At 37.9% G+C, this 27,857-nt stretch overlaps 1 protein-coding gene across 7 annotated transcripts in view; it reads right to left on the reverse strand.

The window, feature by feature from the left end:
• The window catches only part of DCC (DCC netrin 1 receptor), a 1,086,838-nt gene that overhangs the window by 75,938 nt on the left and 983,043 nt on the right, over window positions 1-27,857 (reverse strand). For 6 of the 7 annotated variants that reach the window (XM_072822920.1, XM_072822902.1, XM_072822938.1 and 3 more), the window contains 2 exons: window positions 24,065-24,097; window positions 7,995-8,060 (listed from right to left, as the gene is read on the reverse strand). In XM_072822920.1, coding sequence (XP_072679021.1) covers window positions 7,995-8,060; window positions 24,065-24,097 — 99 coding nt within the window. The remainder of the gene's footprint in view (window positions 1-7,994; window positions 8,061-24,064; window positions 24,098-27,857) is intronic. The other variant, XM_072822912.1, reaches the window with a different exon arrangement.

Consider the following 27,857-nt stretch of genomic DNA (forward strand, 5'->3'; position numbering starts at 1 on the left):
TAATGTGAACTGTGAATTGCCAGGAAAGATAGGGCAGGAATGGTAAAGAATATATCCAATTATTCTAGAAAAAATATTGAAGATCCAGTTAGGTGCTGGTGATACGATGCTGTGATAAAAACATGGATGGACCTTGAGGGCAGTATGCTAATGAAATAAATCAGACCAAGAAAGACAAATGCTTTATGATATCACTTATATGTGGAATCTGAAAAAGCCAAACTCATAGAAACAGAAAATCAAATGGTGGTTACCAAGACTGGAGGTTGGGAGAAATGGGGAGATGTTGGCCAAAGGGTGTAAATTTCCAGTTACTAGTTGAATAAATTCTGGTGTTACAATGTACATCATGGTGATTATAGTTAATAATACTGTACTATGTACTTGAAAGTTGCTCAGAGTGTAGATATTAATTTTTTCCGTTAAAAATGGTAATTATGGGATATGATGAGGGTGTCAGCTAAGGCTATGATGCTGATTGTCTTGAGATATAGAAGTGTATCAAATTAATACATTGTACACCTTAAACTTAGACAATGCTAAATGTCTATTATACCTCGGTAAATCTGGGGGAGAAAATTCATGAAAGGATTCAAGCAGGCAAAAAGAAAAGTATAAGAGGCACATACAGTTGTGATATAGCCATAGGTCTGCCCAACTGGTTAGACTAGAGAAGGATAAAAAAACCCAATATATATTAAATGACTCATCTTTTCCATTCCTAAAACAGGTACCTTGTCTGGATCATTGTGAGCTGAATAGAATGTCAGGTTACTTCTCACCTGGGATCAACCCACAACTGTTTGAAGGGAGCTGTGAAAGCTCCATTTCTGAGCTGTTTTTCTGGAAGAGCAGAGAGGGAACAATAGCCAGACTATGAAACCATTAGAAAGTATTTATTGGGCCATGCTGATATTGTTTCATACTAATTTGCATGTCACTGTCTTCTTGTATATCGTGTGGTTTGAGAACAGTTTCCAAATTAGAATATTGTGGGACGTTGGCAGAGAAGGAGCAGGTGGCAAGGTAGGTTGGTCTCGTCCCAGGAATACAACTAGGTAAGTATCAATCAAATTAGAATATTGTGATTGCTCCCACCTCCACGCACTCCTCAAAGAGAGGCATGATTGTTGGCATCATGGAGCTTACAGCTTACTGAAAAAAAGACTTACTAAACAAATCATGAAGCAAATAAATATAAGATTACAACTATAATTGGTAATTTTAAAAAGTAGAGTTCAGGGAACCTGGGTATCTCAGTAGGCTAAGCATCTGCCTTCAGCTTAGGTCATGATCCTGGGGTCCTGGGATTGAGCCCCACATCAGGCTCCCTGCTCAGGTGGGAGTCTGCTTCTCCTCCCTCTGCCCCTCTCCCCTGCTCATGATCTCTCTCTTTCAAATAAATAAAACATATTTAAAAAAAATATAGTTCAAGAGAAAGATGTAGTTGAAAAAATAATAGTCCTTGGAGGAGGAAGGTGGTCATAATGAAAGACCTCCTTAGAGAAGTAACATTTAGGCAGAATCATGGGGTATCCTAGGAGTTAGCTCCTGTTTCTTTATAAGCAAACTGAGAGCAGATCATGTGTCTGGAACACTGGGAGCAAAAGGGAAGTGGCACAAAATGGGGCTGGAAAGAGAAGCAAGACCCAGTTCACTCAAGAACCTTATGGATCACATTCAGTTATCTTCAGAATGATCACAGACCTCTTAAGGGCTTTCAGGTAGAAAGAAGTTGGTGGTGGAAGTGGAGACACCAGGTAAGAAAATGTTGAAGTTCTCCAAGTAAGAGACAGTGATAGCTTCAACTGAGTTGGTGGCCAAATGGAGCAAACAAACACACAATACAGTCTGAAAGTGAAACAGCAAGGAGACTGCAAGTGGGGGAGGAAAAGAGGAAGCGTCAGGTTTGGACTTAAGCCATAGTCCCATGTCTGAGGTGAGGGAGAAGGCGAAAGACCAGTGAGGGAAGAACAAGAGCTCGGTCTTAACTATGTTAGGTTTGAGATCTTATGACAAATTATAAAAAAGCAGCTAGGAAGTGTTAGAAAAGTAAATCTGGGAGCTAGCACATAGGTGGGAGTGGACAAGGTCACCAAGAGTACAGAGTCAAGAGTACAGAGTCCACGGAGATGCTTTTTCAAGACTAATATACCTCTAGTGTTCGGGTAAAGGGAGGATCTGGCCAGGGAGACATGAGTGGCCCAACGGGGTTCCTAATACCTGACATTGGAACACTTTTTTTTTTTTTTTTTTTTTCAGAGCTTCTCATGGAAGCCATTTACCTTGGAACAACCTTTGGGGGATGGTGATCTAGATCAGTGGTTTCTAACTGGAAAGTGATTCTGCTTCCCCAGGGGAATTGTGGCAAAGTCTAGAGACGATTTTGGTTGTTACAACATGGTAGAGGGGAAATACTCCTGGCATCCAGTGTATGAAGGCCAGGGATCCTATATTGCATTAGGCAGGCCCCACAACAAAGAATTACCCAGTCTCAAATGGCAATAGTTCTGAGGTTGAGAAACCTTGATCTAGCTTAACCCTTTCTATGTTCAGATGAAAAACTGAGACCCTGAGACTTTAAGTGACTTGATTCATACACTCCTAATCCCTAGTAAAGTCGTTCTAGAACCTGGGGTCGGGATTAGTCTGGGATCTTTAAAATCATTTGGCATAAATAATAGTGGGATAGTAGGTAGGCAGAGCCTCTTGTAGACTAGGCCTTGAGAACCTGGACCACTCCAATTATCTATCAGGGAAACAACACAGAGTTCTATTTCTGGACTTTTCCTTTGACATTAAGGTGTTGGTTCAATGTCTTATAATAGCTTGCCAGCCTCAGAATGATCATTTCATGCAAATTTGGAAGACCTTTAATGCAGACTGCATTTAGATTAGTCAAAATGTTATAGAGGTTTGAAAATAATAAAACAAAAGTTTTCAAAAGTAGGGGGCAAATCATAACCTTTTGTCCTGAACACACAGCGTAAGTCATGTTTTACAGAACACCTAATATGACTCTGAATATTTACAAATTAATTAATAATATTGATTTTTTCTTAAGATTTTATTTATTTATTCATGAGAGACACAGAGAGAGAGGCAGAGACACAGGCAGAGGGAGAAGCAGGCTCCACGCAGGGAACCCGATGTGGGACTCGATTTCAGGACTCTGGGATCACCACCTGAGCCAAAGGCAGATGCTCAACCCCTGGCTGCCCAGGTGTCCCAATAATATTGATTTTTTAAATAATATTTCACCAAGGCATCCTAGGAGTTAGCTCCTGTTTCTTTGTAAGGGAACTGAGAGCAGATCACGTGTCTGGAACACTGGAACCTATCAAACTTCATTTGGTTTTTAAAGGATGGGATCAATATAACAACATATGTGTAGGGATCGTAGATCTCTTAGCCAAAACTACTGATTTCACAAATTACAGGAAGAACCACCGACGAAAAGAAATTAGTGGTTTATCTTCCCCAATGAGAAAAGCAGGACTGAAGTAATTGTCACCACTGTTGTTCTAATTCATACAAATATAAACTACAAGATCATATTTTCAGAAGTTGAAGATTTTTCCGCTTTAAGAATGTGGACCATAAAAATGAATGGACCATAAAAGTAAAATACTAGCATATCGGCACATAATAGTTTTGATTCTACCTGCCATCAGAAAATTATTTAGGATGCCTCTTCGGTTTCCTCAGCTTAATTAAGGGCCTCCAACTACAAGAGTAAACATGAACTATAGCTTTGTTTTTCTTTATTTGAATTCCAAGAGTGCATTTTTAAGACAGTGGCACCCTGTAAGAGAAAGTAAGCGAGGGGATCCCTGGGGGGCTCAGTGGTTGAGCATCTGCCTTCTGCCCAGGGTGTGACCCTGGAGTCCTGGGATCGAGTCCCGTGTCAAGCTCCCCGAAGGGAGCCTGCTTCTCCCTCTGCCTGTGTCTCTGCCACTCTCTCTATGTCTCTCAAGAATAAATAAATAAAATCTTAAAAAAAAAGAAAGTGATTAGTGAGGTCTAAATTTATTTGCAAGTAGCCTGAGGTATCCTGACAATAAGCCATTATTCTATTATAATTCTTTGAAGGATGAATCCAGGAATTGCAGGGAGAAATAGGAAAACTTTGAAACTCTGTCACTCTAAGAGGAGCTGTATGAAATTTTCCTTGGTTATGAGGTTCAAAAACTCAGATTTTAAAATGCTTTTCTTGGTGTAGCCTGGGGAAGGTGGAGTTGATCAGACAAGCTTCATTTATACATCGACTTGGAAGTTATACCCCCTTCTTAAGGCCTAAGACATTAGCAGAACTTTGATTGGGAAGGTTGGGCTTTTCAAGGTGCCTTAGCTGATTTGCTTGTAATAACCTAAGCTAAAAAAAAAAATAATAACCTAAGCTAAAGTCAAATTACATATTTACTATCATTTGTCAGTTAACAAAATAGAATGGGAAATATTCTATTCATTCATTTTCCCTCCACCATCCATGTCTCTCAGAGGTTATCAATTCACCTTAATTAGTCAAGTAGCCTGTAAGAATTCGTTATTCCAGTAAGGATTCTAGGAACGACTCAGGTGCCTTGTTCATCCCATTCATTTAACATGAAATATCTAAAACGTCATTAAGTGATGCAGAAAATTGAGAAGGGGTGATGGCATTAATCTATCTAAACTGGTTCAAAGTCACTGGCTGCCATTCTTTTATTTTATCTCTATGACTTTCTCTGGTGAGATAATGTATATCAGACTAAATTTAATTACGATTATTTTTCTCATGAGGAATCTTAAATGTTAAAAAGAAATACAATGACATGCTTTTTTTTTTTTTTTTTGACACGCTTTTCCCTCAATCACTGACACTGCCATTCTCTTTATCTGAGGTCTGACTCCATGTGTAAAGTTCTTGGCTTCCCTGTTAATGTTCAATTTGGTGTGGGATTTCCTTTCAGAAACCTCACTTTACTTTGAAGGTAAGTTCAAATAGTTAATACCAAACTTCTAGGAATGCCTGGGTCGCTCAGCGGTTAAGCCTCTGACTCAGGTTGTGATCCCGGGGTCCTGGGATCGAGTCCCGCATCAGGCTCCACACAGGGAGCTTGTTTCTCCCTCTGCCTGTGTCTCTGCTTCTCTCTCTCTGTCTCTCATGAATAAATAAATAAAATCTTAAAAAAAAATACCAAACTTTTAAACTCGATCCAAAATTAGGATTGCTGGATTTAAGTTCAAAATTCAAATTAAATTTTAAATTTAATTTTGCAATGAAAAATATAGGAGGCTTAGTTAAATTTCAATGATCTCTAGTTGCCTTTACACATGTACCTTGAGATGCCGATGCACATTGAGATAGAAATTCTTTGCAATATTTTCCTCTCTCTCATATTTAGAGGCAATTAGAAATGATTCAAATTTTACTGGGCCTCCTGAATTTTGAGTTGCCAAATTTGGGATTCTATCTAAAATTAGAGCTCTTTAGTGTGTGCTGTTTAAGAGAAGACATTGTTCTAGGTCTGTGGCTTCCACTTGCTCCACCTTTAACACACGTGACCACACTTAGTCGACGGTAGAAGTGGTGAAGGGACACTTTCTCCTTCTCAATGATCCATTCTGACTCTCTCTTAATTCCCTGGCACTCTGTCTCTTCATAAAACACCATTTTGTGCCAGTACAGATAGTCATGTCCTTAGCTGTGGATGAATTCCAATTTGAAACTCTCTGTAGAACAGTATCTGAAAATCAGCTTCGCAGGATGATTCTAAAGGGGAAGATGTTGGTTCCTGGCATGGACTCCAAACCTAGAACCTCACTATCTAAGGCCAAAAACACTGCAGTGTTGTTTCCCCCACACAATTTCAACAATGATCTTCCTTTACCCTCCCAAAAAGTCCCTGGAGTTTTTCTCACTTTCTTGCATCTTCCAGGAGTGTATCTCTCTGCCTTACCCAACTGGGTAATATTCCCTCTTCATTTGTTGCTCCTGTGGGGGGCTAGTCTTCAATCTGTGTGCATAGCTCATAGTGAGCTCCCTGCATGAAGTAAGGACTTAGTAGCATTTTTAACGGACTGCTTGGATGCATGAAGTGTGTTTGGCATATTGTTGAGACTTAAGATAAAATCTGAAGCAAAAGGATGAGTTGATATAACTTGCACAGTTTTGGGAAGGGAACTACCACTATCTAAACCTATTTAAGGAGCATGCTCTTGGTCTGCTTTCAGTACCAACACATCCCTCTTCTCATCTTCCTGCTGTGAGCTCTCCAAAGTGTCCCTTGTGAATCTGAGAGCCTGGAAACCCCCAGAAGTAGGTACTAGCTAGAGCAGGTGTCTAAACCTCAAAAACCTATAGGAGACACAGTGTTACTTAATGAGAGAAGAGGATCTTTGGACAAGAGAATATGAAGTGGTGAGGATTACAGTAATGTGGAAGGAGCATTCTGTATATAAGCTAAGCCAGGTCTGATTGGAATATATTTAGGAAGCTTAAATGTAAGAGATTATACTTGAATGGTTAAGTAAAGTGCATTATTAGTGGAGGAGCGTACGCCTGACAATTAGTAAAGAAGAGTCGGCAGGTAAAAATATGTTCCTGAGTTCACCACCGGCCAGAGGAGGGGATACTGAGTCTTTAACTGGACCATCTGGTCTACTCCATAGACACCTGTGTCCTTTTTGAGAAAATAGATGCATTAGGTTATCATAGCCTATAATAGGAAATAACCACATAACACCCCCGTATTCTAATTTTTCACCCAGCAAGTGACTTTTAGATAGCAATTTTGGCTTCCCATATGGATTTTTTTTAGTAGGAGACCATTCAAATGAATATTTATCTCTTCTGTAATCAAATTTCTCATGAAAATCTTCTAAAGTGATTATATACATATATTGTGTTATTTAAAAAAAGATACTATACAGCAGTAAAGTTAAATGAAAGATATTTGTAAATACATGGATAAGTCTTAAAAAGACAATTAAGGATGAATGCAAGTTGCAACAAGATACATATTGTATGATGTCATTTCTATAAAGTAATAAGTATGCATAACAATATAACATTTAGGGATATAGATCTGTATAGTAAACACAACATTTGGGAGCCTGGTTACATCAAGGAAGAATAGAGGAAATGGTGGAGAGCATGTGATAAGTCAGAGACATATGAGAGATTTCAACCGTATGTTGAATATTTTATATCTTCACTTTGCTGATGGGCACACAAGTGTTCATATTTGTATTTTGAATATATGAAATATATTTATAGTAAACCAAACCAAACAACAGCAACTGCAACAATTTTTTTACAAACCTATAAAAAGAACTTATATATACATCAGTCCCTTGGGAGTTTGGCTAATATCATTGCATTCTCCCATAGTTTCTGTTTCAGCAAAAGGAAGGACAAGATCCTAGAAGACAGCTCCAGCACCACCCCACTGCTTCTGTGCAGTTCAGATATTACCTTTGTCTGGTCAGTGCCAAAGCATGGGAATGACCCATCAGAATGAGCAGAAATAAATGTTTAATCTTGAGAGTGTAAAGAAAAGTTAGCAGTAAGGTGTTAGAGGATTCTGAAGAGTAAACTCTCCAGGCAAAAGGTCACGATGACTTCAATTTAGGAAACCGATTGGGTTTAGTTGGAACTATCTTAGCTATCACCTCTCTCTCATAATATTGAATTTTTGGAAACATTATAAATACATAAAACTCTTTAAAATCTAGATATTATATTGTTAACAACCTTGCATCATTTATAAAATTTTCCGTGCTTAAGCTTTCCTGACTCTGTTTTGGGCACTTGTTGACTCTCACTGGTATCATCTTCTGGTAGGATATGCTACAGGTTTGCTAATAACTTTATATTTCTATTATGTCACTAAAACTCTAGATCTGAGGCTCTTAACACGTTTAGTAAGTAAAATATTTGCCTCAGACTCTTTAGAATTAACCATTTAATTAATATAACGAATCCAATAGAACCTAGTTGATAGACTTACCATTGAGAGTGCTTCTATCAATCAAATTTGTATCAACTGGCCAAAAACCTCCATCTCCATGACGACCTGTTTGTTGGAAAAACATATCAGAATGTTATTGGCTCTACAGCATGAAAGCACAATGAAAGAAAACAGACATAAATAATGAACATCTTAAAACACACAAACAACTGAATGAGGTACTTTGACCACCTTAAAGAAAGGCTGAAAATATTAATCCCAGTATACTTTGTGAGAAAATGTTATTTTCTATGTGTGAGAAAAATCCATCATGAATATAAGCTCTTTTAAACAAGCTAATTCAATTTCTCTTTGAAAAGTCGTCCCCTAAAAAAAAAAAAAAAAAAAAAAAAAAAAAAAGAAGAAGTTGTCTGTTCTCTTTTTTTTCCCTTCTAATCTTGCAAAAAGTGTCCCTAGAAGGTACAGCAGTGGCATGAGTCTCAACATTGCTTTACTGAACATCTCAGAACAGAAGGGTGCAGGTCATGACTCCTAGAGAGGCACAGCTCCCCTCTTTCATGCTGGAAGAGGTCCATCCATCTGGCATGACTTTGTGGCAAATTATCATTATTACTCAACAAGGGAACAGCACATTTTGTCTTATAACCGGGTTTTGAGGAGTCCTTGTGGTATGTGACAAACAGGTGCCTGGGACTGAGATATTAGATGGGGAATAAAGAATGGGGTTATGGCACAACACATAACCGTTCTGAATAGTTCTTACAAACACAGAGGGAAGAAAGAAAGCTTCTTTAGTATCACATTATTGGAGACACTGCTTTCTAGTAGGTGTGCAGCAGTTGTAAAAGCAGTGAGAGAATTGAGCCGGGAAATAACCAGAATTGTAGCATCCTCCAAATTTAATTAATGGTGTTTCACCATAGGTAACACCTTTCTCTATTGGTACATTTGTAGAACTGTAATTATTTTATTAGATTTTGAATTCTAGAAGATCTATTAAGTTGACAATTTATAGGAATGCATCTGGGAGTTGAATTTATATGCAAACACATACAAGAATACAGATAATATTCCATTTATTCACTTCAGAGTTATTTCTGAAAGCAGTTACAATCAGTGGATGACATAAAGGAAGCCCACTGAGGCAGTTAGCCACGATAGCATAGGTCGTTTGCTCACATGCATTGATTTTATTTTTCTTCTTTTTCAAAAAAAGATGTTTATTTATTTAAGAGAGAGAGAGAGACACAGAGAGAGCACAAGCGAGAGGGACAGAGGGAGAGAGAATTTCAAGCAGACCACCCCCGAGCATACAGCCCAATGCAGGGCTTGATCCCACGACCCTGAGATCATGACCGGAGCTGAAGCAAGTCAGACACTTAGCAAACTGCATCACCCAGGTGTCCCTATTTTTCTTCTTCTTTAAGGCTTTCAAGTCCTGCTCTTGTGACATTGTTTGGCATCCCAAACACGCCTCTTGCTAACACTTTCCCAAGATCTCATCATTTTACTTGCAAATCAGTAGTGAAAGGACAACTTAAATCTTGTTAACAGACTATACATTCCACATTTTAAAAATTCGTATCAAGTCAGAGCTGAAGTGAGGATGTTGAGCTTCCAACAAGCAATGCTTACATTAATCCAATCACATCATATTCTGTTTTCAGTAAAAATTGGTAAATTTAAAATCTGCTGGCCAGTAACTGTGGATGTATATAAAGCAGGAATTAGGATGGAGGCTACCTATGGGGAAAGGCAGGAGAGAAGCAAATGAAATAATCAGCAATTGTAAACATTTTGGTGGGCTGAGTAAAATGTGGACAAGCCTTTTCCCAAATACCTTGTTTGTGTGACTCTGATATATTTGGGGTTTCTTTTATTTTTTTTTAAAGATTTTATTTATTTATTCATGACAGAGAGAGAGAGACAGAGACATAGACAAAGGGAGAAGCAGGCTTCACGCAGGGAGCCCAATGTGGGACCCTGGGATCACGCCCTGAGCCGAAGGCAGATGCTCAACCGCCCAGCCACCCAGGCGTCCCACATTTGCAGTTTCAATGAACAGAGGATAAGCTTTGCCCATGGGACATTGTAAGATCTATGTTGGAAGAAATGATGTGAGACAGAAAATCTGTATGAATATTAAGATAGCTTTTCTCACACGTAAAAGCAACTAGATTGCAAAGCACTCAGCCAAAAGAGATGCTAACAGTCCCATCACTTAGGCCAGTAAAGCAATAAATGATTCCTGGTGGGAGTAATCCTGTATTGGCTGGAAATTAGGTAAATACTCTGTGGAGGATTTTCCTTTTCCTCTAGCATCCTGACAAATGTCTTTTTAATGAAGTTTCTCAGTCTCCCAGCTAGTTTGTAAGAAGATGCAAAAACAAGCCCACAAGCACATCCATACATTAGACGTAAAGCTCTATGGGGGTAGCACCCCCTGGATTTTGCGAGGCTATTGATTACACTGTGAATTTCAATAGGTAGGAGAAAATCAGATGTCCTATGGTTAGAGTTCTATGTCAGATAAAGGAATTCTGGAAATGCTTCCTAAATAAGAGAGGGCCGCCTAAAACTTGACCATTCTACCCACACAATCTGGTGTATTGACATTGCTTCACTTTTTGTTGGCTGTAATTAGATTGATACCACAAAAGAAAATTAAGTAACTCTTAACCAACCCAACAGAAAGTGCTTTAAAGAAACGTGATATCATCAGCAAGCAAGATTGGATTTATGGTAATTTAGAGTCCTTGAACCACTTCAGTAAGGAAACACAAAATTCATTTCTGGGGTATTGGTGAGGCTGGGGATCTTTTCATCTAAAGACGTGAGAATAAAATTTTAACTTTGTGTGCTGGTATGTTTCTGTTCTCTAAAATATGTCTTTTAACTTCCAGGAATGCTTCCTTTGTGGGGAAATAATAAACTAAAACAAACAAACAAGACTCTCCCATTGTTCTAAGGCAAGAACCACAAAGTTGTCAAAGGAGGGGACACTGACGACCAAAGAGGACACTGAGTGTCATTGCTTGCACTTCAAAGCTTTTTTAAGGGCTTTTTGATGTGGATCCAATACTGGAAGAGTTTAGTTAATTTGGTTAATTTCATAAGCACTGATGTAGGGAAATAGAAGATGAATGAGATTCTGCAAGACGGAAAAGTCAGTTGATGCAAAAGTATAAAGTCCTATCTGATCCCAAAGGTGGAGATCAGATCAGATTTTATTAGTGGAGCATAAAGTTGGTAATAATTCATTCAAGATTTAGTGAGGGCCTACTAAATGCAAGACATAGTCCTAGATCCTCAGGGAAGTGAAAGATAAAAACACGGATTAGGTAAGGATCCCGCCCTGGCGGACCGAGTCGGTTCACTGTATCTCAATCCTATATAGGATCTTAAGCCACTGCAGATGGTTCTTAATTGGTGCCGACTTTATAGATTTAAAAATAAGTTAGCCTATCTTTTACTATAAAATTACTATTAGTTTTAATTACAATATTTTTTATTTGTCCAGTATTGTTAAAAGAACTACATGCAAATAAAAATAATGCATTATTTTCAGTCTTATGTGTTCTAAAGTTATATTTAGCTTAAAACTCCCCAATTTTCTTTGCATACTTCACTAAATCTCTAACATTTTTCGAAATTAAAAATTTCCCCCCAAATTTATCACATTTACATATAACATTTGTAGAAATAATGTAATAAATTTCAATGAGTACTGGCTTTTTTGTATTCAAATAAAACTCAACATGGTTCAAAAAGGTGGGAATGGGCAGTTTTTCTTTTTGTCTTTTTTATAGAATTAGTAGTAACAAGACATTATGTGACAGTAATCAGAATGTGCTTTGTGAGTAAAATATTATATTCTGCAGAACCTGAAGAATTCTTGTGTTACTGTGTACCCATATTTTCTTAGTAATAGAAATGAGAGTGAGGAAAGGATTCAAGATGCTAAATAAATTCATATATCGTTTAACCAACTAGGTATTTTATCCAGACAATTTCATCCAGAAATCACTTTTCCAGAACTCACTTCTTCCAGAAATTTTTGATAATTAAAACATATTTTCTACTTTTCCTTAGGATTTGAAACCAGGAAATGGCACTTTCAGAAAGTACAAGAAAACAAATGAATCTGGGTTGCCTGGGTGGCTCGGTGGTTGAGCCTCTGCCTTGGACTCAGGGCGTGATCCTGGGGTCCTGGGATCCAGTTCCACATTGGGAACCCCGCAGGGAACCTGCTTCTCCCTCTGCCTGTGTCTCTGTCTCTAATGAATAAATAAATAAAGTATTTTAAAAAAATGAATCCATGGTTAACTTTGAAAAAAGGAAGTGTATAACTATTTTAGAGTTACTAGAAATTATTTATATATTTCTAAATTTATTTTGTATAGGTACCTATTAGATATGATCAAAACAGAAATTTCATGTTCCTCCCCTTGATTTGCATTTTTACAATATTATAAAGTATGAAGTCATTTAAAGAGTAAACCTTTATATTTTATTTAAAGGACAGTTCTCATTAGGAGACTTCCTTTTTTTTTCTTTTTCTTTTTCTTTTTCTTTTTCTTTTTCTTTTTTTTTTTTTTCTTGGCAAAAGACATATGCTCCCTTGGGCAAAATTTGAAGCCTCCATGATTTCCCTACCGTTTGTTCTCTGGATTAAAGGGAAAAGTGGACAGAGGTAATATGAAAAAATTCTGTGCTCCAACAGTGTCATTATTTATACATACCAGCAGTGCAACTCCTGTGATCTTCCTGTAGGAAGTGTGCTTATCGTGATATTTCTTGGTGTTCACCAAAGTGACATGTATACCGTGTTCTCAATGCTTGATAAGTGACTAACGTGAGTGAGAATGCTCAATGTTATATTATTAATATGAACAAGATCTTAAGTTATAATTATTATACAAGTTGTTTTCCATGTTCTTGTCCTTACATATCACTATGTGGTGTATGTGTGTTTGCGTAAAAGGAAACACTAATGTTTACATTAAAGTCCATACTTTTAGCAGTCATGGACAGTTGGAGTATAATTCTCGGGATAAAAATAATTTATCAGCACCTAACAAAGATGAATTCAACTGAGATTTCTAGAGTGTGGTTTTTCTGAGTAGATGTTTACAAGTTCAGGGAGGAGTTAATGAAAAATTAATTTACTGAGGACATGGAGAAAACTGGATGTAGTAGTTCTGATCTATTCTTTAATTTATCTTTCCTGAGTGGGGATAAGAAAGGGTCCTCCAGAATGGCACCCACACAATCAATCCTGAGGAAAACATATGGTCCATAATCTAAATCAAATGAACAGACTGGTCATCTAACAAACATTCAATATACAATCTCCCAAGGATGCAAAGCACTGAGGTATCTTCTTGATCGTAGAATTGGTTCTCTGAAAATAATTCTGGTGATAATGATGGAAATTGAATTGATTTTGTGTCCTGCGTACCAGTGGATAAAGGATATCTATTAATGACACCTGAATACAGTTTTACGGTCCAATACACAGATCATGTGGAGATCTATTTTGAAGCAGATGATTTTTCAGAGACTGGAAAAGTGTCTAAGTGATCAATTTATCATGCAGTTGATAATCCTGCTGACTTTGAACAAAGGCATCAGGATATCTAAAAGCCAGGAAGTGAAATCATAACTCATGTCTAGGTTATTTCAAACATATATTAATGGAAAAGAATTAATGAGCTCTCCTCAACACATGGTTTTCAAGTAAACATGAAAGAAAACTCATTGATTGAAAGAAAATAGAGCATTAACTACTTCATATGTAAGGGAAGCTAACATGCCTGCCGCATATTGAGGCTTGGTGCTCAACAAATCCTCTTTGCTTTCCTTCCTTCAAAATATCTCCTTATATTTGTCACCCGTGGCAAGTCTAAGAGCAATAATTTTTGAGAATGGGAATGTATTTGGTGACCTACTCTGAGTAGAACAATGCAAGAGAACCAAATATGTGATTATTCATCTTTTTCCTTGACCATGAGAAGGACATCTTTTTTTTAGAGCTCCAACTTCTAACTTTATGCAATAAAATATGGACAGAATAGACTACAGTGAAAAGCAAATTCAGTTTTAAAATCCTTAGAGATCAATCTAAAATCTAAGATTTTTTTCACAGACAAACATCATGAATTGGGTGACCATGTAGTTATGAAAATCAGGCCACTTTAAGAATGAAAGAGGATGCTATTATCAATTTTGCCTGAATCTGGGTATTAATCAAGACACTGCTGGACAAAATGGAAATTATAGTCATTATGGATGCAAATAATTTAAATAAATGAACCACTAATTCCTGGCTCTTGGTTAACATCAGTTTGATTTTAGGGCCTGACTTCCTGAAGGAGATGTGTAGTTTTTTTGCAGTGTGACAACTGGCAGGTGGAGAAGAGTTGCCTGGGAAATGTCTTAAGGTAGGAAAAAAGTTTGCAAACATTGCACTCTTCTTACTTTGCAAACACCAGAGTAAAGCAGCACTACGCCACACTAACTGATACCTGGATTCCTGACATGATGATAGATATCAGCCGATGAGAAGAAAAGAAAAAAAATACACACATGCATATTAATGATACGGTGATTGTGGGGTTTTCTCCTCCCTCCTTGCACGTATTCTTGCCCATACTGTATCTGTAATAATGACCAGTATATGAGTCTAAGATACCACTTTTAGGTGTAGCCTTTCTTTATTAAAACCTAAAAAGCCTCTTGTTTCCCTAAACATGGGCACTCTTCTGGAATGACTGTATCTTCCCAAGGGCTATCTCATTAACCAGACTAAAACATGGAGGATGAAGAAGAATCTTCCATGGATTATAAAGGAACAACTGTTCTCAAAAGCCACTGAGTGATCATGAAAGTCTCCATTACCTGAATATCAACAAGCTTATCCCAAAAGCGGTGTGAGATATGTTTGTGTCTGAGTGAAATTGCCAAGCAATGCAAGGAGAGGGAACAAAAGAGCACAAAAGCTTTGTCTTCTCCAAATGGCTGTATGTCAAGACGTTGCAACTACAGTATGAAAACACTAGAATATCTGGGTCACAGGAGTTGCACTGCTAGTACATATAAATAATGACACTGTTGGAGTATACAAGTTTTTCATTTATTTATCAGCTCATGCTACATCCAACTAGTCAACAAATGTATTGAATGGGTCCACTGTTCTAACTACTGGAGATTTAAAATGACTGTTGCAAAGGCTCTTAAATTAGTGAAGGGGGAGGGACGCCTGGTGGCTCAGAGGCTGAGCATCTGCCTTCAGCTCAGGGCGTGATCCCAGAATTTCAGGATCTAGTCCCACATCGGGCTCCTTGCAGGGAGCCTGCTTCTCCCTCTGCCTGTGTCTCTGCCTCTCTCTCTCATTCTCTCTCTCTCTCTCTCTCTCTGTGTCTCTCATGGATAAAAAAATAAAATAAAATCTTTAAAATAATTAGTGAGAGGGGGAAATGTTGGATAATAATAACTGAATAATAGCTGAAAGTTTAAAAAATACTATAAGTAGGTACCACAATGGAAAAACAGGATGATTGACCATTTATGCTTAGTAAAATGATGAAAGACTTTTCAGGGGTGACATCTGAGTTGAGGATTAAAAGATAAGTAGGTCAGGTAGAAAGAGTGAGTGGGGAAGCTTTGAAAGACAAACAGACATGAAATAATAAAACTCCCTAGATGTTCTACCAAAGAGTCTAGAATTTATCTTGCAGAACACAGAGGTCTATTGCAGGTATTTTATGCGGAAAAGGGACTCAATTAAATATGTACTTTAGAAAGAGCACTGTGGCTGAGTGTGAAGAATAAATTATGAGAGACTGCTATAATAAGTAGCACGAGAATAATATTAATTATGAATCCACAAGGCAGACATTATTAGTTCCATTTTATAGGTGAGTAAACTATGGCTTGGAAAGACTAACGAGTATACTCATTTTAAGTGGCCGAATAGGTCTGACTCTGATGATGATGATTTTACCATTAGTGGGTGAATTCATAAATAAAAGAAGGACTGGGGAGAGAGTTGGACAGAAATTCGAGCATCTCTCAGAATTGATCCTGGTGTGTGAGTGTGAAGGTTTAGATGTAGGAGTGTGACTTGAAGTAGTAGCTTCATTTTCAAGAAGACACAGAACACCACAGACTTTGGAAGGAAAAGGAAATAGTTCAGTTTGTAACATGCTGAGCACTGGGACCAGTAAAGGTGAGAGTTCGGAAAGGGCATAGCAGAAGTGGTCAAGAAAGGCTAGGAAAACTCTTCTAAGATCAGGGATACTTAGGCCCTATTCCTAGTCCACATCGTCCTTTCCTCCCTGTCCCACACTCTCACGCCCTCCTTCCCCCAGGGAAGCAAGATATGATTGGAATCAGCAGGCAAGAGTGAATGGGGTTTGCAGGTTCTGGATCCAGGTGATCCATGCTGATCCTCAGTGGCCAGTGTCGATAGTAGATACTTACGTGCTGAAAAGTCGGAAAGCCAGAGAACTGCTGTGTTAGAGCAGAGGGAAAGAGCAAAAGCTTCACAAATTCACCTCGCTCTCTCTCCCCCTCTCTCCCTCCCCCTCTCTCTATCATTGTGCATTATTCTGCACAGAGGTACCCTAACTGTCCTCTGAATACATCTTGCAAACCTCACTCTTTGAACAGCTTCTTGGCATCTTAATTTTCTAACTCTAGGATTTCTCTAAGTAAAGGTTCAAGTAATCTTTCCCTCCACAATCACTTGTGTTGAATCAAGTTCTACTCATATATTAAAAGTCCAGTCTTGGGTGTAAGAAGTCTTTTCTGCTAATTACCAATAGTGACTGCCCATCCAAAACTCTATAGTAATGATACACATATGAGATGGTACCACTGAATTTCACATTTAATTTTTTTTAAAAAGATTTAATTAATTAATTTATTTATTCATGAGAGACACAGAGAGAGAGAGAGAGAGAGGCAGAAACACAGGCAGAGGGAGAAGCTGACTCCATGCAGGAAGCCCAACATGGGACTCGGTCTCGGGACTACAAGATCATGACCTGGGCCAAGGGCAGGCGCTAAACCACTGAGTCACCCAGGGATCCCTCACATTTAATATTTTTAATGTTGGGCTGGGAGTATTTATATACTCCTCCTAAACACATTGCACACTTCTTGAAAATGGATCCCTGGAACTGTACTTCTTTCTTATGCTTCGCCACACCCAGCAAGCTATCATAAGTGAGTCCTATTCCTTTCATACTTCACGTTTGAAATTTGAAAAACTTATCCACACCCAGTAGTTTTGATTTTTTTCTCCTTTCTGTATTTAGAAATATAAGCAGCCGGAGAAATGCAAGAAAACTAAATTTTCTGCTAACAAGAAACGACAGGGTAGAGATCAAAGAAAGTGCACAGGAGGTCAGAATCATCTACAAATGTGACCACCATTTCCTGAATCAAAGAGAACTTGTTCTCCTGTCTAGCTTTAATTTAATAGATGAATATTGAAGACATTTTTACCTTATTGGAAAAATATTAACATCCTCCTGAAGATCAGTAACATACACAATATCCTCAGCCCTGGGCACTATTGCTTTTAGGTCTCCAAACAATACTTTTGGTCAGATGGAAAAGTCTTTCTTTCCAGATTATCCTGTGACTATTTCCTCAAAGATATGTGTCATAATTCAGTTCAACAACTGCTTACTGGGCAACTACAATATGACAGGTTCTCAATTAGAGACTGGGAGGTGGGGATAACAGTGTGAATCAGACCAGTGCTCTGCCATCAAGGAACTTACAACCTGGCCCAGAGGTTGGGAATATAAACAGCAAACTAAAAGAAATGAAGAACAGTGAGCAAGGAATAAGTTGGTTGTTATGTACATACAGAAGAAGAAAAGATTGGAAAGGTGAGAAAGCGTTCTTGGAAAAAAGCAAAACAGGATGGGAAAGGGAATCTTAAGAAATGAAGACCTGACTCAGTTGAGAAAGGGAGAAAGTACTGCGAAAGCTAAGAGGATGGTACCAGTTAGAGCATGGAGTTGGGAAAAAGCGCCTTTCCCAGAGTGATTGATACATTTTTGCTAATAGGCTGTGATGTATGTGGAGGGATGGACTAGTCTTGAGGCTAGAGAAGAACAGTTGGGGTCTTGATGTCAAAGAACTGACTATTCCATTGGCACCAGTGAGCCATCTGTTTTGGAAAGAACTAAGGAGGCCGAGCCCGGGTCTAACAGTCTTGGGCAGAAAATAAAGCCAGGAACCTGGTATCTGGCTAATGTCTATAGCAAAGAAGGACGTTAAACAACAGAGTGGTTCTTACCAAAAAAACAACAACAACAACAAAAAAAAACACACAAAAAAAATCCACCTTGTTTAAGAAATCTTTTTGAGGGCTTGTTAACAAAAACGTCTATCTTTTGGGTCTGAGAAACTCACAATTATGCTATGAATCACATCAATTCTTAAGAGTACTGAGATGTGTTTTCTTTCAAAGTTATGTATTGAAACATAAAAGCTCCTGAGAGGTTGATTTAGGCAGCTACTTGACTGCTTGCTGGGAACACGAGAAGCACCTCAACACTTTATCAAAAGCGCCGTACTCATTTTTCACCCCTACTTTTACACCATAATCATAATTTATAGAATTGCAAAATTTTGGACCTGAGAAAAGCATTGGCGAGAACAGCTCTCTCTCAAAGGGGTGTAGCTGCAATTGAATAATAAAGTAGTTGAAACTACACACAATAATAGGGTAAAAAGAGGTTTTAATTTTCAATTAAACAGCTCCCATCAAAAGGTGCTAAAGGCTTCAATTTTTCAAACAGCACCCCGGCCACTGTAATCCAAACTCTGCAAAGTCTGGATTACATTAACTAAATTCCAAGCTTGACTAGACTGCCTTGAAAACCCTATTTCCTTGAAATTGGAAGTAATTAATGCTCTGTTTATTCATGAGATTAAACCTGCTGAGGTGTAGAATGGCAGGTGTAGTGTTAAGTACTTTGCCTGAATACCCTACTGAGGAAAGACAAAGAACTTTAAAGTAGGTGAAGTATGGTGATGCCATCTAGGTTTTTCTTTCTCCATAACAAAGTAGTGACCAATTAGCTCACCGTTCCAAGCAGTTATATAGTGGTTAAGGGCAGAGACTCTCAAATTAGTTCACCTGGGTCTGTATCTTGGCTTAATCTCTTATATCCTGTGAATGTTTGGGCACGTTTGAGCATCTTTGTGTCTCATTTTCTACATCAGGAAGGGTGTGATGAAGATGCAATAGCACACGTACAGTGCACAGAATGACTGACGCATCCCAGGAATGCTAAACACGTGAATGCTGCACTATGTGAAGATGCTGTGCCTGGGCTTTTTTTCAAATCCTAACACCCGTCTTAAGGTTTGATCATCTGAAATCTTGAAAAAAAAAAAAAAAAACAAAGGTATTTTGGGCTTAGGTCCTCATTTTACAGGTGAGGATGCTGAGAGATGTCAATCACATGCCCAAAGTCCCACAGAAGGTCACAGTGGCAAGGAAGCATAGAATCTGGGGTATTGGATCCCGTGCCACCACTCTTGGAGCCTTATCCAAGAGCATTATCAGCCCTTACCATGACTTAGAAGTGACTAATTCTCCCTCCCTCGTGGGAGGGCAGTTCTCAGCAGGCCACCTGCATCTAGAGCTAGAAACCGGACCATGAAATTCCACCTCCTTTGTAGCCCTGGTGGTTGGTTTATTATTATTATTATTATTATTATTATTATTATTATTATTTATTTCTCTATTTAAAAGATGTATTTATTCATGAGAATAATAGAGAGAGTGAGGCAGAGACACAGGCAGAGGGAGAAGCAGGCTCCACGCAGGGAGCCCGACGTGGGACTGGATCCTGGGACTCCAGGATCATGCCCTGGGCTGAAGGCAGGCGCTAACCTGCTGAGCCACCCAAGAATCCCCTCCTTGATGTTTCAGATCACCCCTCTGCCAGCTATGGAGAGTGAAAGACTCTTGAGAGTGCTTGACGCAAGCATTTCCTTCCTGATTCATCTCAGCGATGACACTGACCATCTCATAAAGGTTCCTGCCCTCCTTACGGTACCATGACATGGCCCCAGCACCTACTCCGATGCCCCAGTGGGCAGACATAGAAACACATAGGACCTTGTGTGTGGTCATTTGTGCTCATGCGAAGGATTACTACTTTTTACACGTGGACACCTCAAAATGGAGAACAACATTTGGGGGTTAAACAGAAGGATGTAAAACAATCCTTTAAGATTAGAAGGTTGATCTGATCATCGCTTCTGAAAATTGGTCACATCCTATAGTCCCAGCTATCCTCCACTGCAGCCCCAAACAGGGGTTTTTATCAATGCTTCCGTGAGAAACTCTAAAAGGCTTGATGGGAAGAGACTTGAGAGAGCCAGCTCTCCCTCTGCCATGTGAGGAGGACGCAGCAAGAAGACACCTGTCTGCAAGCCAGGCGAAACACCCTCAGCAGAAGCCAACTCTGCTGGACCTTGGTCTGGGCCTTCCAGCCTCTAGAACCGTGACGAATCGATTTCTGTTGTTTAATCCACCCAATCTGTGGCATTTGGTATCAGCAGCCCGAGCTGACTAAGACACTGGAAGTAGCACCGTCCCTCTGTTTCCCGACAGAAATCACTATCAGGATCACAGACTTAGTGCTCTGACTTCCCGCTAACAAGATGACCCCGGAGTGAAAGCTGCTCTTTGGGCTATTCCCAGAGCTGAGGGAGGGAAAGCTGATACTGGGAAGATCACCATACACAGATTTCAGATACAGCAACCTTATAAATATTTGTTGAACATGAGCGTGTGGTTGTGTATGCATGCGTAGACATGCCCACACACATGTACATACACATATAGAGGATGAACGTACTCTGTGCTTAAGAACTGGGTTCGAATCATGACCTTGCTGCTTACTAGCTGCATGTCTACAGACAAGTCATCGAAACTCTCTAAGCTTCAGCTTCTTTATTGCTGGCATGGGACCAATTATATCTCACAGTTATAGCAGCGAGGATTAAAATGAGAATTCCGTGAACGGTGACAGTGCTAGGGCTTCACAACAGTTCATTTTACCACCACACACGTCTACATGCATGCAAACAAATAGACAGGGTTCTTAACAAAATACGAAAAAGAAAAAAGAAAAAAAAAAAACAAAACGCAGCATTTCTATGCCCTCTGCTCTCACTTCACATAGCCCATACAATCTCCCTGTCCTAGCTGACCTTCCTAAAAATTAAACTCTGTGGTTAATCTCTAAAATCTCATGATTACCTTCAAACTTATTGGCCACATGTGCCTTGAAGAGACTAGAGAAAAAAATTAGGATGTGTCACAAGAGATAAGGGGCTGCAAAAAAAGGGAACTACAGGATAGGCTGAGATTAGAGAGATAAGGAAATGCTAGATCTAATTAATTTATAATTATACAAAGGGAAAAAAAGAGTTCAATGTAAATTTTCTATCATTTTCAAACTACTACTGCTATGATTCGGAAGAAAACATTTGCCTCAAATCACGGCTGATTATATATTGACTGATTATAACTGACTTTTTGTTTCCACATTTACGTACTTCATAGTTTCTTGTACTTCCAAGAAGAAGTAATTGTGACAAAAGTCTGCAAAGATACTTCTTTAAAATAATCAAAACTTTTCCTACTGTCTTGCATGTAAATTAAATTTGACCTCTTGTTTTTCTATTTAGGATTCATCTTTGCGAGGTTCACTCTGACCAAAGGTGTTGAATTTTCTCTCAACAGAAATTCAGCTCCTGTCATAGACATAACAGTGGGATCACTTCACCATGGGAAGGGGCAAATAGGTCTAACAGTGGGCACAGTAAAACATATTCAAATGATTTGCTTTGTGCTAAGAGCGGAATCATGCAGAACAGCTTTTTCCTCTTGTTTTCATCAATTTTAGAAGGATCTTCTGGGTTATTTTTCTTCTACATGGTCATCAATGCAGAAGACTGATTTTGTTTACAACGAGCTTTGGATGACCAGTAAATTTTATATGCTTTCTTTGTAAGAATTTAAAGATCTTATTTATAACCGCTAAATTATCTACTGTCGGTTCCTCTCTCTTTTACAAGTGATTTGAGTTTGATGTGAAATTTAGAACCTATCAGTTTGAACAACTGTATACCACCTGTGATTGAACAGTCACCAAGAAGTATAATATGTGACAGAAACTTTCAAGTGGTATTGGATGAAGAAAAAGAACAATTGCCCAAATTGTATTAAGAGACTAAACCACTGGTGATAATTCTTGGAAATTCCTTTTTTCCCCCGATAACAGATCTGATTTCACTATTGATATGAAAATCAGAAAAATCCATGGAGACTGTGATCAGAGACACTGGGCAATAATTTATTTTCTTTTCTTTTATAAAAGGACCAATTTACAAAATATATTTTTGGTAACTTAAAATATTAAGCAAAAACAGCTGAAAAATAACAGGAAAATCCATTTATTCAGAAACTTGGTCATATCATCATCCAAGTGGCTAATAATGTAACATTTCATCTGGTTCGCTGACTTTAATTTTTTTGGGGGGGTATATTTTCTCTCTCTTTATATATTTCTCTAAATATAATTTCAAACATTAGGAATATCTGCCTGTGGAAGTTCCAAATTCATTTAAGTTAAGAAGGCTATGGGTGGTTGTTGTAATTCTTTTGTATACGAAATAATAAAGCCACTTCTGCTAGTTAATTATTCCAGCTTTGGATCTGGGCAGCACTAATATTTAATATACCTAAGTGAATATAAGCTAATTGATCAGAATTCATCATTAACAGTTTACAAATATTACCATTTGGTAGATAATTGATCTTCCAAAAATATTTTAAGCGGAAGTAAGCAGGAAGCAATTTTAGGTGATTAATGGAAATGTTAACTTTGGGTAAACATTTCTGTGTATTGTTCATTTTTATTACTTCCATATGTGAAATCCTGGCCGTGTTCTCTGAAGCAGAGGCATGATGTAAGGACCCACAGATAAATCAGAACATAGAATCATTAAATAAAATACTACTCATGTATTCAACTCAGGTAGGCATGAGTAGTGAACCTTCATATCCAAGTGCTTAATATTCGAAAGTTAAGAAAAGTATTCTTGTTGAAAAGAATGTTTTCCTCCAATCTTACAAGATGGTCCCTTCTGAGACATGCGGCCTGCAAGCAGGTTCTGCTGACCGTAGATTGTCCAAAGCAGGAGACAAACTACACAAACTGTAGACTCTGAGCCAACAAATACTGACATTACCAACTACAGCAAGTTGCAAATAGTGCCCAGCTCCCCCTTCTTTAAGGAATATAACATGATGAAGAAATATAGCTCATAAGCTATTCTTTTTCTCCTGTGGAATTCTATTAATTACCTTTAGTGTAAAAATAATTTATCAGTCTGCAAATCATGGTAATAGCAAATTCTTATCTACCCGTGAATTGATGGATAACTCTTATTTATTCACTTTCCTTTGCCTATTTCTCTACATGAATCAGCTTTTAGCAAAGGAATGGAGGGAGAATAAAATACTGAGTCAAACCGGCATTTGATTCATGGAATGAAAGCTTTCTGACTTCAAAATGAACAATAGCAATGCCTTAAAAAAGTTGTCCTAACTTTGTTTTTATTTATTAAAAGAAGCTCACTGTAGATAAAAAGCACACTTGATTTATGGTTTTTCTCTGTAGAGCTACAGAACTTTAATCCACAGCTCATGAAAGGGTGTAAGAGCAGCTTGAAAATTATGCTGAGCTTAATTATACTTAATGTGAATTATTCAGAAGTGCAGACAGAGACTAAAAATTTATTTCATACAAAGAAGCTTGACATTTTAATTGGTCCTTCAGAATCGAGACAAAACAATTTCCTTTCAAGAAAATTTACATCTTCCCCAACAGACCTGCAGCTTCAGCCAAACAGAACTTCATTAACAAGATTAATTATCACGCCAGTGTCTGCTTCATCAGGTGTATGGCCCAGGTGAGAAAAGGAATACAAAATAATGACTGACATTTCTAACAGAATTGATTCAAGGAGAGAAAAGATGACAGATTGAGCCACCATACCTTGGTCATTAGCCATTTTGTCAGGGTGTTCTACTGTGGGGGAGAAAGAAATATTATTAGACATTGACACTTTCTACAAGGAAGCTGACACTTCAAATCGACAGTTTTGTTAGCAAGTTTTCATATCAAGGCCAAAGTCCTGTTGGAATAAAATTGATAAGGAACCAAGGTTGATGTGATTATTTCTATCAAATAGTAGTCAGAGGAGAAAAATTGAAAGTAATTTTTGCTATGCATGTTCTCAAAAATATGTTATTTGTTTCATTCCTCTACACATCAACTCAAAACGATCATCATATAAGTTTAATTAAAAATACAATACATAAAAACTGCATGTGATTACCAAGTGATTACCATCCATATATTTTAAATAAGCTAAAGAAGCTATTTTCTTGTCTTCATTTTTTTTTGCAACAAGGGAACTTAACTAATTCTCACATGGATAGGGTAAAATAATGGAATATCACAAGTATGTTTTAATCTAGTTTGATAGATGTTTAGACCTTGTGAAGAGAATTCTTACCTGTTCACAACTTCAGGTACATTATGAATAATGTTCTTGAAAATGACCTTTTTTTTAATTAAAAAATATCTGTAGTTTTTTTTTTAAAGCGGCTTCTTTTCTATTAACCAAATGCAACCTCATAGGAGGTAAATCCACAGTATCACTGCTTTTACGGAAATTGCGATATGACATTTTGACCAATGTAGATTTTTATCAGTCTCCATCAATTAGAGTTATTTCCCCTATTCTTGAGTTTCTTTGAGTGTCAAGTCTTCTGGGTTTATGGAACTCAACTGCACTAAAGCTTGACATTTATGTTATCACACTTGCTGTTTGCTTCTTTACATGTCTCAGTTAAACTCACAGAGAAAAATGTGATAGCATTCCCATGGGCAGCAAACTATAAGCACCCTAGTTCTCTCATTATGGGTGGTGGTCTCACAGCAAATCCATCATCACTGTTTGAAAAATAAGGCAAAGGTCTTAGAAGTGGTGGTCCTTCTTTTACTAATTGTTGGTACACATATCATTGCCCAAAATAATATAGAGAATGGAGATACTCAAAAAATGTTGCCGTTAATAAAGGCCCCTTTCAGATCAACAGGGTTTATGAATGTCACCTTATAGAAGGACAAATTCTAAACTTAGTTACAAGTTTCTATCACTTACAATTTCTTTCATTAAAAAATAAGATGTAAACATACTCTATGAAAAAGGATAGATCAAGAAAGGTTATCTTAATAAGTAGTAGACTTTGAACTCTGGATGACTCTTTGGAAAATAGTATTCACACAAGAGTGCTTATTATATTAAGATTCTACTAGCTTTAAATAAACTTTATAAATGTCATTGTAGTGCCTCAAGATTGAACAAACTTTTTTAAAATTCACCAGACCTTCCAACCTAATCTTTCCTAATCTAATCATCAAACTTATTATCATAGTTTTTCTCCCATTTCCTGGTAAAGACTAACAACTCCTGAAGATACACTTTATTTCAGTACTAGGGGATTATTGAAGAAAGGTGCTTTTGACAAGAACTGCATTATGTGGTTTATATATAGGGATAAGGTTTTCACTGAGACCCTAATACAGTTTTTGAGAAAGAAGTTTATGTTGTAGAAAGTGCCATATCAGGTCTCTGGTAAGAATGAGGAGGGATTTATCAGGATCATATGTATCCATGCAACCAGGGTAAAAGTTTGGCAGCCAGAACAGGACATACTTGAGAAACTACCCTAATCAGCATCTCATATTTAGGGTAGATATGTTTGGAATGACACCTAAAAATAGAAGAAAGAAGAGGAAGAAGAAGAAGAAGAAGAAGAAGAAGAAGAAGAAGAAGAAGAAGAAGAAGAAGAAGAAGGAGAAGGAGAAGGAGAAGGAGAAGGAGAAGGAGAAGGAGAAGGAGAAGGAGAAGGAGAAGGAGAAGGAGAAGGAGAAGGAGAAGGAGAAGGAGAAGGAGAAGGAGAAGGAGGAGAAGGAGAAGAAGGAGAAGAAGGAGAAGAAGAAGAAGAAGAAGAAGAAGAAGAAGAAGAAGAAGAAGAAGAAGAAGAAGAAGAAGAAGAAGGAGAAGAAGAAGGAGAAGAAGAAGAAGAAGAAGAAGAAGAAGAAGAAGAAGAAGAAGAAGAAGAAGAAGAAGAAGAAAAAGAAGAAGAAGAAGTAGGAGGAGGAGGAGTACAGAAGGAGGAAGAGGAAGGAGGAGAAGAAGAAAAAGAAAACCAGCCTCATCTCATTTTCATTCTTCATTTCTCCCTTCATCATTAATCATACACATATATTATCTACAGTCTAAGAAAATTTTTCTCAAGTGACAAATAAATACATGTTATGGGCAACAATGTCGTCCTCATTCTTACCTTCTGGATTTGTTTACTGTTGGTAATCTGGACTGGATATAACTTGAGAAAATTTGAATAACTCAGGGAAGGTTATCAACTAAAGAGTATTTTCCAACAGGGTTAAAATATATTGTAATAGCTACTTTTTATTAAAGTCAAATAATGGCTTGAAGCAATCATAATTTGTGTCTTGACTTTTTATTTGTTCCTGTCATTTGTCAAGAAAATCAGGTATTTTGTCAAAAACAATGTGAAGAGTAAAACTCTTCTGTATTTTGGTATGGAGCTTTCAGTTCTATATCCTTGGATGGGGAAGATGCGCATTTCAGAATGATGATTAAAGGTACCCAGCGAACAGACCATACTCAAATGCTCTTTCATTGCTGAAGAATGTGTGTTTGTTTGTGTGTGAAGGAGGTGACTCCATCCTGCCACAGAAGTCCACTTTGGTCTGTTTCAGCAAAAGCATCCTTTCTTCCTATTACTTGACAGGCCAACATGGAGAAGCTCAGTGTACAAACAACTCATGTGATAGGCAGAGATCGACATGCCTCTTGTACATCTTCCAAGGGTTTCACACTGTATGGGTATCCTAATGGGGAATATTTGAGGAAGGGAAGTGTGTTTTTGCAGAGTCCTGTGTGGTCAGAGACTCAAGTTCAAGATTCTTTTAATTAACATTCCAAAGAAACAGTCAGATGTACTTCATACATGCATGCACACGAGGGTATTGTAATCTGACCCCTTTCTAAATATAAATGTCCTTTTCATTAACCAGTGATTATGGACCGAGTTTCCTATACCTCTCTTGCTGGTGGCTAAAATCAAAGACAAAACTCTAGTCTCTAGGAGTAAATGCTACTGTCTTTGCAAAGACTGCATATGAAAGAATGAAGCTTGTAGACACCTGCCTGGGGCAGTATTTGCAATGAAACACTTTCTTGTTACCCAGTAGACTACGGAGAGCTTTCTCAGCTTCAGGATAACATGTGAGCCTTTCTTGCCGTCAAAGAAAGTTACATTCTGATGAACAGAGGCCTTATGTTTTGAAGCAGCTTTGGAAACTGGAAACTTTCAATCAGAGAACAGTTGCATCAAGTGATGTCTTTAGCGTAGATTTGGTTCCCTGTGGCTTCAAATCTCTTAAGTCATTTGCCTCAGAATATCTGTCATTGTAACGTGGAGGATGCATGTATGTACAATGTCAGTGGTTGATGAGGGTGGGCAAGATCCACATCTTTAAATAATTGAGAATGCTATCAAGACATCTGAAACTTAGTTTGCCATATTAGCAAGATTTGTTTTAAAATCTAATTGACTATTAATTGAGCATGACATACTGAGGATAGACAATATTAAGCATTCAAATCAGGATATTAGAAGTAATGCTTGTGGACTATTACAACATAACAGATTCCTAAATTTGTTCTCAGTTCTGACTATCATTT

This window comes from Canis lupus, chromosome 1, assembly GCF_048164855.1.
Source record: "Canis lupus baileyi chromosome 1, mCanLup2.hap1, whole genome shotgun sequence".
Taxonomy (NCBI): domain Eukaryota; kingdom Metazoa; phylum Chordata; class Mammalia; order Carnivora; family Canidae; genus Canis; species Canis lupus.